At 35.7% G+C, this 15,798-nt stretch overlaps 1 protein-coding gene across 9 annotated transcripts in view; it reads right to left on the bottom strand.

Moving 5' to 3' along the window:
• The window catches only part of LOC149776422 (histone deacetylase 5-like), a 348,169-nt gene that overhangs the window by 35,515 nt on the left and 296,856 nt on the right, over window positions 1–15,798 (bottom strand). For all 9 annotated transcript variants that reach the window (XM_089940838.1, XM_089940835.1, XM_089940842.1 and 6 more), the window contains 4 exons: window positions 15,187–15,320; window positions 11,501–11,618; window positions 10,737–10,837; window positions 1,900–1,953 (listed from right to left, as the gene is read on the bottom strand). In XM_089940838.1, the coding sequence (XP_089796964.1) occupies window positions 1,900–1,953; window positions 10,737–10,837; window positions 11,501–11,618; window positions 15,187–15,320 (407 nt within the window). The remainder of the gene's footprint in view (window positions 1–1,899; window positions 1,954–10,736; window positions 10,838–11,500; window positions 11,619–15,186; window positions 15,321–15,798) is intronic.

Raw genomic sequence — 15,798 nt, 5'->3', positions numbered from 1 at the left:
CTTGATTCAGACTTGCACTTCAAATTTAAATGCTAGATTTGATAATTCCAGAGAGCAAAACTCTTAATTTTGCTTGGAACAGAGTATCAAGAGCTGATGAATTATTGGTCTCAGTCTTGATTTTTTACTTTTCATTCAGAAGTAATGATAACCAAATTTTCATGATGGCCACAGTGATGGCCATATTGGATTGGCTTCATTTTTATTTAGGATCAACTAGACATCGTAAGAAGTCTTCTAGAGAAAACCCATCTCAATATGACTTTCTGCGCTGGAGGAGCAGCTGTGATGGGATTTTCAAGATGGTGGTAGCCACATTGGATGTCAAGCAGTTCATTTTTCATTTAAAACCAACTAGACCATAGGATGAATGAACATGTAAAGTTTCATTAGGAGGAGTAGCAAAAAAACGTGTGCAAACAATGGACGACAACAGATTATGAACAACAGACCATTCAACAAACTCTCTTGGTCAATACCAGTACATTCAAAAGAAGTAATTTCACTGGGTACCCTGCATATTAAATGGAACAGCCCTCAGTCAGTTATACTTCTTTACTATGAACTTGACCTTCAAGTCATGGACATGACTATTATATGTGACAGTGTCCTGCCATGATGTATATCCAAGTCAAATTTTATCAAAATAAGTTTCTTTTCAGTAGTTTAAAAGTAACAACACCCAGCCAGTGACCCAGGTCATGGAACCATAGTTTCCCCAAAATGACCTGAACAGTTCAGTTTCGTGTCTCAGTTAAGTTTCATAAAATGTCTCCAAGATGCCTGCAAAGTTTTTGACCCAGCTCAGCAAATATTAAGGGAAGACTATATGGACAGAATGCTGCCATATAATACAGCCTGTAAAGATGAGCACATAAAATAAATGTTGTTCCCACCAATACTGCTGGTTTTGAAGAATAATAATTACATATTCTTACCAAGCTTTGAAACAAGCATTTGGATTGGTTAAAATCACATCATGTGATGCACAAAACCAGAAGCTATTATTAGCTACTTTCACAAAGGGGTCTCGATGTTTCTATATTTAGCCACATTGTCACATGATGGTGCATGTACCTCTTTTGTAAAGAAAACATCAAGGATCAAATATAATACAAAACTTAATTATTTTTAAAAAAGGGAATTGATATTCAGAAAATTTGCACACACAAAAAAAATAAGACTAATGAGTCACACCCCAGTCAGTTAAATCTGTGGTAAAGTTGATGTACGACTTGTGTATTCATGTGCCCTTCTTGTGTGCTTTGACAATATTTGTAAACAACAGATGAACTATAGTTATATTAATTATTTCTTTAGTATCATTGTTATTTTCATAAATATCTGTAATTTTAAGGATTTAACTTCATATTTTACAGGACTTGTGAATTTGTCAAGCTTGAAAATCCACTGGACATACACAATGACGTTCACTTAGCTGAATTCACTTCCATATGGTAATTCAAGCATCATGTATTTTGATTTTCAAGTTTCATTATTTCATGAACACATTAAAATATAAAATTCAATTTTTAAATAATTCAATCATGGTTTTTAGAAACAAGTTCAAGGTTTAAGTGTGGTCTATGCAGAATGTAGTGAAAAGTAAAAATGAAAGAAGGGTAAAAGCATCATGGGAGAATTTCTAATTCTTGTTGCAACTGTTTATATTTAGTTGTTCATCTATTTTGCATATTATATTCTATAGTCAAATAATAACTGAAAACTGGCTCCTATAATTTAAGAAAATCAGTGACCATGAAAATGAATTAAACTCTGTACATATATTAATCAATTTTACTTTACTACAGACATTCTAAATATCCTTTCCTACATGATGAATGAATAATTAGACACTGTAGCTTTGCATACAGCAGAATTTATCCTGGTATATATTACCTTTAATTCTCCTTTTGCAACTCTCATTGATAATTCTATGACACAACCAGTAGCCTGAGGAGAGAAAATAAATCAGCAATAATCTTCAAATTTCTCCAAACTTGTATTTGAATGGACTTCCTCCCCCCCCCCCCACATTACATTTGTATGTCTAAAAAAGTCCAAATTAAAAAAGTCCACAATTCTGAATAAAATTAGAAAAACTGCTATAATGGCAAAAAAATCCAATCATGCCAAGGTTCATGTGCATACAAACACAGAAATGATGCCAGACCAACTTTTTCTGAGTAACATTGTTCTCATGCCACGTGGTGAGATGCCAAGATGCTGACAAGTGTGCTAACAAGTTCCAAATATAAACACAAGTTCAAAATATAAACACAAGTGCAAATTATTACCAAACTGTTATGTAACATAAAATATCAATAGTCTACTTCATGTGACTTTAGACTAATTAGGCTAGAAAAAGTTTTGCCCAACAAAGTCCAATTACTGAAAAGGTTCATAAGTATGAAAAATTTATATACCATATGCAATTGCTTATAATTTGAGTCCATCTGCTAACTACACAGATCTAGATCTGCCGATGCTTTATGCAATGACAGATCTGGGTCTATGCAGTTTGTTAGGAGTAATCAGTAGAACAAACACAGACCCCGATCTGCAGGCACATTAAGCTATGGCAGATTAGGATCTTTGTTTATTGCAGTATGACTTGACTTATAAGCAAGTACTTACAGTACTTATAAAAACTTCATCAAGTCAATTACATACTAACAAAAAAAGATGACTTACAAATTTCATTTGTCTAGCTCAAGGAACTTTGTTTTAAACGTGCTAACATTGTTTTTACCAAAAGAAGTCTGTCCAAAAAGTTAAAAAATGTGTAAAACTACTGAATAACTGCTGTAGTCTACTGGCCTGAAAATCTAATCATGCCATTTACAGATGGATCAAAATATGCTAATAAAATTTCATTTGGCTACATTAAGTACTTTTTGTATGGTCTTGCCAACAAATTTTTTATGATGGATGGAGAGGAGCAATATATCAAGATGCACTGTCACCACCGCAATCAGTAATAAAATACAAAGTACTACCTACATTCCCATAAATGTTATGTCCAATTGCAAACAACAACAACCCAGATTTGTCATTGTATAATGTACCAGATCAGGGTCTATGCTTTTAGTCCTACTAACTGATCCTAACCACATGCATAGAGAAAAATCTGCTGGTACATTATTCAAATGCAGATCTGGGTCTCTGAAGTTTGTAGCTGCATGCAGATTATAAATTAATGCATGCATATTACGATACTTATCCATGTATAACATACACTAGATTGGGACAGCACATACAAGACATTCAGATTTAACAGACTGCATAATGAACTGGTTAATCTGGGTCAATGATGATCATATTTCAGTTCATACTTGTTTTAAATCTGGCAGATAAATGTATGTGCTGATCAGATCTGGGTTAAATTGCTAGAAATGTGGAAAATCTAGGTCTCTGCTGATGAGGTGTGGTTTTACATTGCGAGAAATCTGGCAGAGCAAGGTCTATTCTGATTAGATCTTGGTTGATATTGTTAGGCATGGAGCAGATCTAGGTCTATTGTGATTAGACCTGGGTTTACACTGTTCAAAATCAGGAAGATCTAGGTATATACTGATCAGATCTTGGTTGATATTGTTAGACATCAAGCAGATCTGATTCTATTGTGATTAGATCTGGTTTTACACTGCTCAATATCAGGAAGATCTAGGTCTATAGTGATTAGACCTGGGTTTACACTGCTCAAAATCAGGATTTTGTTGTTGTTGTTGTTGTTGTTGTTGTGTGGTTTAACGCCATTTTTCAGCACACGATAGGCTATACATAGCGGCCAGTATTAATGGTGGAGGAAGAACCCGGGAAATCCCCAGTAAGAACCACCGACCCTCGAGAAGCTACTGGCAAGCTTTCTCACATACCCACACTGGCCGAATCCGAGACTCGAACCTACACAGACAGAGGTGAGATGGCAGTGATCCATAACGGAGAGCGCTTTAGACCACTTGGGGCCCCCAAAATCAGGAAGATCTAGATCTATACTGATCAGATCTTGGTTGATATTGTTAGACATCGAGTAGATCTACATCTATAGTGATCAGACCTGGGTTTACACTGCTCAAAATCAGGAAGATCTAGGTCTATAGTGATCAGACCTGGGTTTACACTGCTCAAAATCAGGAAGATCTAGATCTATAGTGATCAGACCTGGGTTTACACTGCTCAAAATCAGGAAGATCTAGGTCTATAGTAATCAGACCTGGGTTTACACTGCTCAAAATCAGGAAGATCTAGGTCTATAGTGATCAGACCTGGGTTTACACTGCTCAAAATCAGAAAGATCTAGGTCAATGCTAATCAGATCTGGATTTATACTGCTAGAAATCTGGTCTATGCTATCAGATCTGGGTTACTGCTTCCTTTAAACCTGATTACTGTTCACTTGTAATCTAACACAGCTAGATTTATGCTGATCAGAAATGGATTTATACTGATTACAATCTGGCAAATCAAGGATTATGCTGATCAGAAATGGATTTATACTGATTACCATATGGCAAATCAAGGATTATGCTGATCAGAAATGGATTTATACTGATTACAATCTGGCTGATCAGGTCTGTGTTTACACAACCTGAGATCTGGAAAATCTAGTTATACACTGATCAAAGTTAGGTATATACTGATTAGACGTAGGTCAGGGTTTACAGTGCTTGAAAACTGAAAAATCTAGGTCCAATACTGACCACATTTTGGTACATAATAATTGGTTCAAATTCTGATCAGATCTGCATTTACACTACTTGAAATCAGGTAAATCAAAATCTACACTAATCCAATCTTGGTTTACACTAATTCAAATCAAGTAAATTAAAATCTACACTGATCACATCAAGGCCTATGCTGATCAAATTTAAGTTTACACTGCCTGAAATAGGGAAGATCGTGATCTGTGCCTGTAATACATGAATGAAAAATGCACCTGATATTTGATTATTCATGTTCAGTAACCTGGACTGGAGATCATAACTTGTCCATTAGTTCATAGGCAGAAAAGGCTGGGTATTTAATAGCAAGTATTAAAGATCTTTCTTTGCACTCACATTAAGTCAAATACATTTTCTGCAATTTTCAGGTCTCCTAGGAAGTTTAAAAAAATCTGTTTTGCCCAGCAACCACATGAGGTTTCACTCAAAACAAGTGTGATAGTAAAACTATTTTGTCTGACTTACTACACAAGCTGCAAATTTGCAAATTATACAAATCTGCTGATTGGATAGAACAGATGACATGAGAGTTTTGACACAATAACATTGACCATTATCAGGATTGAATACATATTTATAGAATGATCTCTGCCCATTGCACTTAAAACCCAATGCTTTCCAAATGCCAACAAGATTAGAGGACTGGTTGAAAGCTTCAACAGATATATTGGTAAACATCATGGTGCCATTACAATAATTGCCTGCTGATAAAATAGCCACCCTGGGGAGACCCTGCTGGGCTAAAGCAGTTGTACTTGATGCCACCACTGCAACACCTTTGGCTTATCTATCAATACATACAAAGTACCTTTACACATAATCTCCCCCTAATGAGTGAGGAATTGAAATGCAATTTAACAGACATGTTTTGAAGTGGTGTTATGGACTTGCTATCAGAAATGCTTTAGATTACAAAATAAAATTTCTCATTTCAAAGCTATTAATGTAATTAAAGTAGAACCACAGGTCTTCAAGAAGTTTCAGCCCTCCAGACTAGTTATCAAACAGATTCTTGATTTTAAGTACAGATGCATGCAGAGTTACCAGTCCTTTTATTATTCTGACCATGTTACCTCAAAATATTCTTCAAAAAATATTAAGCAATATCATTCCCAATTTGTGAATTGTTGCCAAAGACAGAGTTACTGAATCACGCCTGTCTAGAAGTGTTCTGTGGAACACTGTGTCAAATGCATGTCCATTAAATGATGAAGTCCCCACCCACCCCACCAATCTGACTTGCAAACATTTCAACACAAAATTCTGATGCTGAGGATGATGATCATGTTAATGACAGAAAAGTGATAATTAAGTCTTACTATGCTTGGGCAGGCATGAAAATAAGTCAGTTCTAAATATTAAAATCCTAAAAAAAAAAGTATTTTGCAGAACCTGAAGTCACATCTGCATCTATATCATTATTTAACCCAACTGTCTGTTTATAAATATGTATTAGGTTTAAAAGCAAATCAGCACAATACTAGCTATACAATGCCAATTAAGTTTTAATAATGTAAAGATAAAGAATTGAAAGAGTTTATGATTTTTAGGGTTCAATCCACCTGTTACAAGGTGGCCAGTGTATCTGGTGGAGGAAGAGCCCTGAAAGACCCCAAGAAGAACAACTAATGCACAGGAAGCTACTGGTAAGCTTTCTGACAAGGCTTGAACCCAGGTAAACAAGGATGAGATGCTAGTGATCTGTAAAGGGAAGTACTTTATACCACCTGGCCACTTAGGGCTCCATAAAGAAATGAAGCCAAAAAAACCCGAACATTTTAAATAGATAAACCCATGAGAATATATAGAATAACAAGATAAAAAACAAAAGGTAAAGACATTACAATTCTTTACACATATAAACATTTAAAATACGAAATACTAAAGCTTTATAATAATATTATTGGTAAAAAGAAATCACTGTGACAGTCAGTATAAATCTTAAATTCTGAAGAAAAAGGATAGCCGATTGACTTCATGAATAGTGTATATACTTACTTTTAGGTCAGGTCAACTGCAAATAACAAAGATCCAGATCTGCCACCATATAATGAGCTGGTAGATCAGGGTCAATGTTGTTTGCTCTCATGATTACTTCTAACAAACTGCTTACACCCAGATCTGCCTGCACATCAAGCAACTGGGTGATACAGGTCTATGCAGTTTGCAGTTCAACCGGACTTGTAAGAGAGTACTGATTGTACATCTAAACTGGTCTTAGTTGGCTAATTGTTAAGCAATTTAGTTTCTACGTGATATTAAATTTTGCATATATGAAAATTTCCTAACATTACTGAAAACACAAACTTTAGTATTTATTAGTGCAGTAGTCCTTGCAAGAATAGGGGACCTGGGTGGCCAAGTAGTATAAGGAATTAGATCACTAATCTCATCACTGTGTCAGTTAGAGTCATGGCTCAGCCAATATGGGTATGTGTGAAAGTTTCCTAGTAGCTTCCTGTGGGTCAGTGGTTCTTCCCCCGATTTTTCTACCTCCAAATATTTTGGCTGCCATGTATAACCCATCATGTGCTGAAAAAAGACACTAACACACCAAACCTCTCAAAAGCAATCCATTTTTGATCGTAAAGAACTGCTTTTTACCAAAATGACAAAAAAGTACAGTAAAGTTTGTCTATAATGAACTCCAAAGGACACAGAAATGCTGCCAGGAATTTATCAAAAGGGGCCAGGTTCCCATAGTCATTAAATTAATGGGGGAGAAGAAAAAAGGAGGGGGAGGATGTAGCACCCAGCAACCATAGTAAAATATTCAATTAACATTTCAATATCCATCTCTCTCTCTTCCTCCTCCACTCTGTTTGAGCTCTACTGAAATCAAAACCATTACAAGATGTCGCCTCTAGTTATATAAGCATTAATCTGTTGATTGTTTCAGAAGTTAATTTGTTCCTTATTAACATGAATATTTTTCTGTTCTGATAACCCCCTTTCACATAAGACTGTTCGAAGGGGCATACACATAACAAGCTATGCCAGACTGAACAAGTTGGGAAACTGTTCTTTATGACTATTATGTGTGGGAAACTGTTCTTTATGGCTATTATGTGCAAGTTTCCACAGCTCACAGGCATTGTCTTTTGAATACTTCTGCTCCAAGCTAGGATTTTTCATTAACATATGTTCTTCCAAAGTTTCACTTTCTCCAATCAGTGCTTTACTGTCTACTATTATACCAGATTTCTTATCTGTTCCATCATGCTGGAAAAGGGTTTCAAGTCCATCAATGCCATAGTTCAGAAAGATGCATTTTGATTTTAAAAAATAGCTTTAGTTATTAATTTCATTTCTGAATTCTTATTTTAAATTTTATTCAATTTATCTTAACCTTTAAGGGCTATTTTGTTTAGTATCACAAGATCCCACTGGGCCAAACTGTTTGAGAAAAGAAATGAAAACTGCATTTAAACTGTCTGTATTTTAATTAGGGTTGGTATTATTAATGTCTATATTTAATTTTGAAATACTGCTGAGGGTGGAGTTGGGCTGACCAGCAAGCGCCTTTTTTTTTATATCATGTACATCAGATTACAGAAGTTTGACATTTTATCAATAAAATATGACAAAAATTTGCATTAAATCAAACCTTATTATAAAATTTGTGACTGCATGAAATAACCTATCAATACTATATTTAATAGCACAGATAATGTTATTTCATGTTCTCACAAATTTTCATCATATTTTATTGATAAAATGTCTCACACCTCTGATCGGACTTGTATTCAACACCATTTTCAGGTTTATCAACACTTTCCCAGCATCTATAATCTGATATACTTCAAAACCTTTAAAAATCATTGTCATCATCACTATACACCACTCCCTTGATAACTCGTGAATCTGCTTATAATGTGGGGTCAGGCATGAATCCCATTTTTCAAAACCAGAAAATACCCTAAAAATTGATCCCTATTTGTTGAACTTGAAGAAAATTGCTATAAAAATTGGTAACGGAAACTTTGATGTTTCGCTCGTTTTATCGTTGAAAATGGTAGATAGGACCTGGGAATTTTGATCAACACTAGGAAATATCAAATTAAAATATAGGTCATACAATATTTTACATTTTCTTTCCAAAGGGCTATCCTAGTTCACCGCAGTTAATGATATGTAAGGAAATTTTGATCAATGAAAATGCCACTCACGCCGAGTGGAGGCAGGTCTTTAATAAATAAATACAAATTAAATAAAACTTTTATCAGTTGCGATTTGTGTTCTAGTTCTATCTTTTAGTTCCTTTTAAGTGTAATTGTTGTAAATGCAATGTGTCCTCTTGTAATTAAACGTAAATTGCATCAATCTAGCTGTTGTAAATTGTGTCAATCTACCGTAACAGCTATGTCCGCAAGTGTTTCTCCGAGAACCTAATTAAGTGCCAACAGTGTTTTGATAATTGACTTCCGGAAGTATTTGTTGTACTGTTGCACTGAATAAAAAGCTGGCCTCCTTTGAATTACCATGTTAATTATGTCTTTTGAATCAAATAAAGGAGGTAGAATAAAAGAAAAGTTAAAAGGCACGAAAATCCTACAAACTTAAAATCTAGTGACCCCGGTTGTATGTCGGGTGAGCTCACTTCATCTGATCAATCGAACACTTATAAATGTTATTGTGTATTTAACATAAACTACCTTAGATTAACTGACTCTCTCATAACTGTGATCAAAGATAACAAGGCAGCCAAGCGAAATGAATACTCTGTAAAATAAAGAGCTTCATTTCACAGATTTGGACCAATGTGGGCAAGTGAGTATCAGAGAATTCTAGAACTGGCACTTTGAGATATCCTCAAGGACGATAAGAAGTTTGATATTTAATTCCAAAGAAATTACATAAATATTGTACTAACTGAGCAATATAAAAATTGAGTTTCAACGTAGAAGATTGTCTCATGAAATAAATATCGCGCATTTTTTGAAAGAAGGAATCTTGATTGGTGGTGTATTAACAGTTAGTCTAGTTTCCTACTGTGGGGACTTCCGATTTGGCAGGGTAATATTAAACACCACTACAGGAACCAGACTCATCAAGAAAACAAAAAGCAGTGATGTAATACATGGATTTTTTCACATATACTGATGGTTGTTGAAACCAGTTGGAACGATCTTTCATATGGACATTTTGAAAATAAATGTTATTTAAACAGAATAACTAACAACTTCATTAGAAAAAGCGCGTTAATGAAATTATTATCGACATCATTGTAAAATTAGGATTCAGTCAACAAACAGCCCAGTTCCTTATTGCCGCTTCCCCCCCCCCGTTTTCTCGATGTCAGAGTGAGTTTTTCTCTCTCAATTTTTGAAGGTACCTCGGTAACTCGCGCCTCGCTTATAGTGCGGTCTATGTTTGTGGACCCCACTGTGCATGTGTTATCGAGGGAGAGGTGTATTAAGGCAGTATTTGCCGAATGATTTTGGATTCTTAAGGTAACCCAAATTTTAAACATGCATTTGTACAACTTCCTTGATGCAAGGTTCAAACTATGACACAATGCTTGGTCCAGGACCCAATGTGCCAATCAAATATAGTTTAACAACCATTCAAGTCAAATTAAAGAACCCATATTTGTAAACAGTTGCCAACTGGAAAAAAGATAGAAATCATGACAAGCTCCACAATACCTGAACTGGCATGACTTTCTGTTGAGATATGAATTTTAAGGGTTAAAATTATATACTGAACAGAGTGTATTTTCATATGCATGACTTCAACTAATTTGCAATAGCTCTTGCACATCACTTCTCTCCAAATGTGCAGATTTATAAAACTCTTTTGTGATTTGTGCAATTGCACAACCTGGCAGCATCTCTGAGGTTTTACAAATTTAGTTCATTCAATACAGGTCTTGAAATCTGAAAAATCTGAAAATAAAGTTTCAATTTTCCTGGAGAATGAAAGCATGTTCTATATGTGTTTTCTGGCTATATCAGTGCTCCCTCTATGGATAGTTCATTTGCCTACATATATACTGCCTTGACAACTCACTGTTCTAGCTGCTGTTGATGTGTGAAAGTCATCCCAAACTGTATCCGAGTCCACTCCTACTCCACCACATGGTAAAATACAAAACCTTGTTGGTAAATTTTCTGGAATGGAAATAAACACCTTGACCACAAAAGTTTTCCCATCTTATACTATTTATTGCAAGTCACATACAAAGGTCTTTCTTTTACCCTTTTGTAAAAACAACTGCAAGGAAACAATTCATGGTACATATCTTTATTTCTAATCAGATCATTTTACCTGTTATTCAAAGGAATCATAAATCCAACTGCTTTATTTTCCATTTCAACACATCAACACATGACCTCACTCATAATCTTACAGATTTTTATATTTATTGCAATATGGCATTCTAAAGTGTTTCAGTAATGGAGTTAAAATGCCTAATAAATGGATAAAACTCGGGCATGTTGCAACTTTGCAGAAAAAAAAAACTGCCCAGAAAAATTATAACTTAAAACACAGTATTTTTGTGAAATTTTCTGTGAAAATTAGAGTGAAATAAAAGCTGTAAACAAATAACATAATTTGCCATAAAAGTTACTTTTGCCACTCTGTATAAGTGGGGAGCCCCAGTGCAATATCAAATCAACAGTTAACAGCACACTAATTTTCTCCAAGTCACCAAATCTTCTCCTGATGCATGAGGCGTAACTGATTATTTCGCATTCCAGAAGAAAAACTAACATGAACTTAAGTTTGTGTATTTCAGCACTAGTAAAGCCTCTTGGCTGCTCCAAACTTACCAAATAATTTTGGATCCAATTTTTGCCTATAAAATTGGTCAGTTCCATACAACAATGAGTATGCTTCTGAATGGCAACTTTTAATTTCTTCAATTGATGCTTTTCTACACGTCAAGTGCTGCAAAGAAAATGAATGAAAACCTATTATGATGTTCAATATAACTTGATCTCTGACTGCATGCTGTCGGTGAATTCTAACTCATCACGCGGAATGCATTCTGACCCAACTACAACTCTCCAAATGTCTAACATGGCACAGCTGCCATAACATGATGTGTGACGCTAAAAACATGCCTTTGTATTTCCAAACCCCCTGACACAGCCATGTTTCAAAAAATTTTCAGTAGTCTTCATAACAAAAATAAAAAATACCACTTCAATAAATGCTTGTAACATCTAGCATGTGTAAACAGTAAATAGCCCTTCTCTGAGCTCGTGTCCTTGGGGCTATTTATAAAGCAAACTGTCACAGAGGCAATTAAAAGGCAAAAAGGTACGATATACCGTATTTTCCTGCATATATCCCGCAGACGCAGATAATCCGCACCCTCATATAGCCCGCGGGTTTTGGGGTTTTGTGTAAAAAATCGTTGGCATAACCCGCACCTTTGTATAACCCACAACCATAGATTGATGAACTTTTTTGTGTATGTTCACATTGTCTACCATTACCGTTTTTAGAAGGACCGAATTCGTCAATGCTCACACGTGGATGACGAACGATACTACAACTACTACATTTTCACTCACCCGCCCAACATGCAAATTTGTATTTACGCTATCAAGTCAGTCGGCCCTGGTCCATATTCATCCCTCTTCATCAGTTCAAGTTAGTCACCCTGCCTCCACTATATTCCGGCTGGCAGCCGGCAGATTTGAATTTTGAAGCCAGGTACTTGTGAGCCAGATATGCAATGTTGTGAGGTCCTGAGGCTGAATGCCACAATTGTCAATTTTGAATGTAGCTCGCATGACGTCAATTAACTACCGGTATTCAGGCTCAGTACACAGTGCTTGTGCGTGCAGGCTGTCTATAGGAGCTGTGCCTCAACTACAGGCTACATAAACGCGGACATTTCTAAATAATCTTGTATTCTTTTTAATTGTAGATTCGAGTTTAAATAATTTCTTTCTGTTTAATTTAAAAAATGCCAAAACAAAAGTCTTACACAGCCGACTTCAAGCTAACTGCCACTGCGTATGCTTGAGTGCATGGCAATAGAGCGACAGGCAGAAAATTTGATATTGATGAGAGTGTAATCCGAGGTTGGAGAAAAGAAAAAGGAACGTTGGAGAAGATGAATCCACGAAAACGTGCTCGTCGCTGACCTAAAGCAAAATGGCCTCACCTTGAAGCTGACCTGAAGCAGTGGATCGTGGCCCAGCGGGAAAACAACCGACCGGTCTCGACAGTTGCCATCAAACTGAAGGCCAAACTCATGGCGGCAGAGAAGCACATTGATGATTTTAAAGGAGGAGTGCACTGGGTATATAAATTTATGAAGAGGAACCAATTGTCAGTCAGAACACGAACGACCGTCGGCGAACGTCTACCCGAGAATTGGGAGAAGAAGATGGATGATTTTTGTGAATTCGTCACCAGGGAAATATATTGAAATATTATTACGTGTAAAAAATTTGTGATATAGCCCGCACCCTTATATAACCCGCACCCCCACCTGCGGGGTTTGTAAAATCTGGTATAACCCGCGGGATATATGCGGGAAAATACGGTAATCAACCACTATTTCATGTATTACTTAATTTACCAAGGGTGAGGTGTAGAGTCCTTTGAAGACTGCTGTGGGGAGTCCATTGTGCTAATTTGCATATTAGGTAAAGTTTACAATGTGGAACAACCTGTCGCCAAAATAGGAGGACCACCTTTAACATATTCATCATGCTGAACGAAACATTCAGATCAGTTCTCTGTTATTATTCGTTATCTTAATCTTGTTAAAATACTAACTATTAATTGACCCATGCTTGTCAAGATGATTTTACCCATGAAACAGACTGACTGAAAGATAATAATAAGCACATGATCATACCTGCACAGCTGATTTACGTTGATAAAGTGTTAACACTGGTACCGGACAAGGGCAATACTATTTTAAAGATGGCCACTGTGGAGGCCATATTGGATATTAGATATACACAATTTTCATTTACGAACAACTAGATGTCACAAGTTGTCCTGAGATGAAATCCCATGCTAATATGACCTTCCATTTAGGAGAAGTAGCAATAACAAGATCATCAATATGGATGCAGCGGAGGCCATGCTGGATGTCAGAACACCACCATTTTCATTCAAGACTAGTAAGACATTGTCAGAAATCTTTAATGAAATCCCCATACCGATATGACTCAGATGGAGTAGCAATAAAAACATTTTCAAGGTGGATGTTGGTGTGGCACCATTTACATTCAGCACCACATCGTAAGAAATCTTCTGGTGAAACCATGCTGATATTACACTACGTTCAGACAAAGTAGTGATGACATGATGATCTTCATGGTGATCGTATTGGACACAATTGTCATAATTATTATGTTGGACCAACAAAACATCATTAAAAAAACTTTTAATGAAAACCCTATGTTGGTATGACCATCCACGGAGAGGCCATATACAAGATTTTCAAGATGGCCACCATATCTCCAAGCATAACCATTTTCATTTAGGAACAAAAAGACATCATAAAAAGTCTACTGGTCAAAACACTCATGGCAAAACTAATTTACACTCAGGAGAAGTGATAACAAGATTTTCACTACGTCTTCTGTGGTGACCATGTTCTACTACATACTGGCACCATTTTCATTTAGGACCAACATAAGAAGTCTTGAAGTAAAAACCCAAAATTGAGAAGACCAACTTAAGAAGTCTTGAAGTAAAAACCCAAAATTGAGAAGACCAACATAAGAAGTCTTGATGTAAAAACCCAGAATTGAGAAGACCAACTTAAGAAGTCTTGAAGTAAAAACCCAAAATTGAGAAGACCAACATAAGAAGTCTTGAAGTAAAAACCCAGAATTGAGAAGACCAACTTAAGAAGTCTTGAAGTAAAAACCCAAAATTGAGAAGACCAACTTAAGAAGTCTTGAAGTAAAAACCCAGAATTGAGAAGACCAACTTAAGAAGTCTTGAAGTAAAAACCCAGAATTGAGAAGACCAACTTAAGAAGTCTTGAAGTAAAAACCCAGAATTGAGAAGACCATCCATTTAGCGTAGTAGGAATAACATTTTTAAGAGTGGGCACATTCATATTCACAGTGGGCATATTGGATAAATAAGCAGCATTTTAGGTCCAACTAGACCTTGGGATGAACGTGTGTCAAGTTTCATGGCAATCCTCCAAGTAGTTTAGGAGTAGGGATAATCAACTTGTCATACTTGATCAATGGACATTGGATGATGGACAACTCACCATCCAACAAGGTCTCCTGTCTATATCAGTAGAAATAAAAACTTCTCTGGGCAAAGCAAATGTGCATGATTTCATTTTTTTTATTATTACATGTATACATTAACAGGCAAAAAGATCAAATACAAATGTATGACAGCACATGTGAATGTGTTGCATACATGTGAATGTGACGCATACATGAATATCTTTATGGAAGAACTAAATGCATACAAATGATTTAAAATTATGTGGTGCACTTGAAAGAAAACTTACTGCACACTTGGAAATAAGATCTTGCTCCTGTAAATGTGACCATATGTTCTGAAGTCTACCTGCGTGTTCTGGGTGAACAGAATTGTTTAAACAGCTGCACTGGTGTTTTAACATTACACTTTCATAAGCCACACCTGTGAAACAAAATTTAAAAAATGAAGACAGTAAATTAGGAATATTTTATTCAGATCGTTCAACTTGGCATTGTATCGAATTCTCTGCAAATGACATAAATATTGCCATGATTTATAACACTGTAAATGTATCCTCTATTTTATGAGTTTGTTGTAAAATAATAATAACCATACAGACCCTGCAATAAGTGGGATGCATCAGCAGATGTGAGCATATGTTGTTTGCAGTGGGACCTAGCTTACAGGCATGTACAGATGATAATTGTAATGTGAATCTTGACATTTTAACTTTGTTAAATCTTTTTTTGTTTTTGCAGCTAACGAGTAATAATGACACTTGTCACAAAGTCTGATGCATAATTAACTGTGTCTGAAGTGAGGAAAACAAGTCATTCAACACATAAAAAAACTGACTACTTTAAAGCGACTGTTTGCTTATACGACTGAATTTTAATATAGAAAACTATATAGAAAACAA

This window comes from Sinohyriopsis cumingii, chromosome 18, assembly GCF_028554795.1.
Source record: "Sinohyriopsis cumingii isolate HCF-2022 chromosome 18, ASM2855479v2, whole genome shotgun sequence".
NCBI lineage: Eukaryota > Metazoa > Mollusca > Bivalvia > Unionida > Unionidae > Sinohyriopsis > Sinohyriopsis cumingii.
The sequence above is the reverse complement of the archived record's forward strand: the minus strand, read 5'-3'. Positions and strand labels throughout refer to the sequence as shown.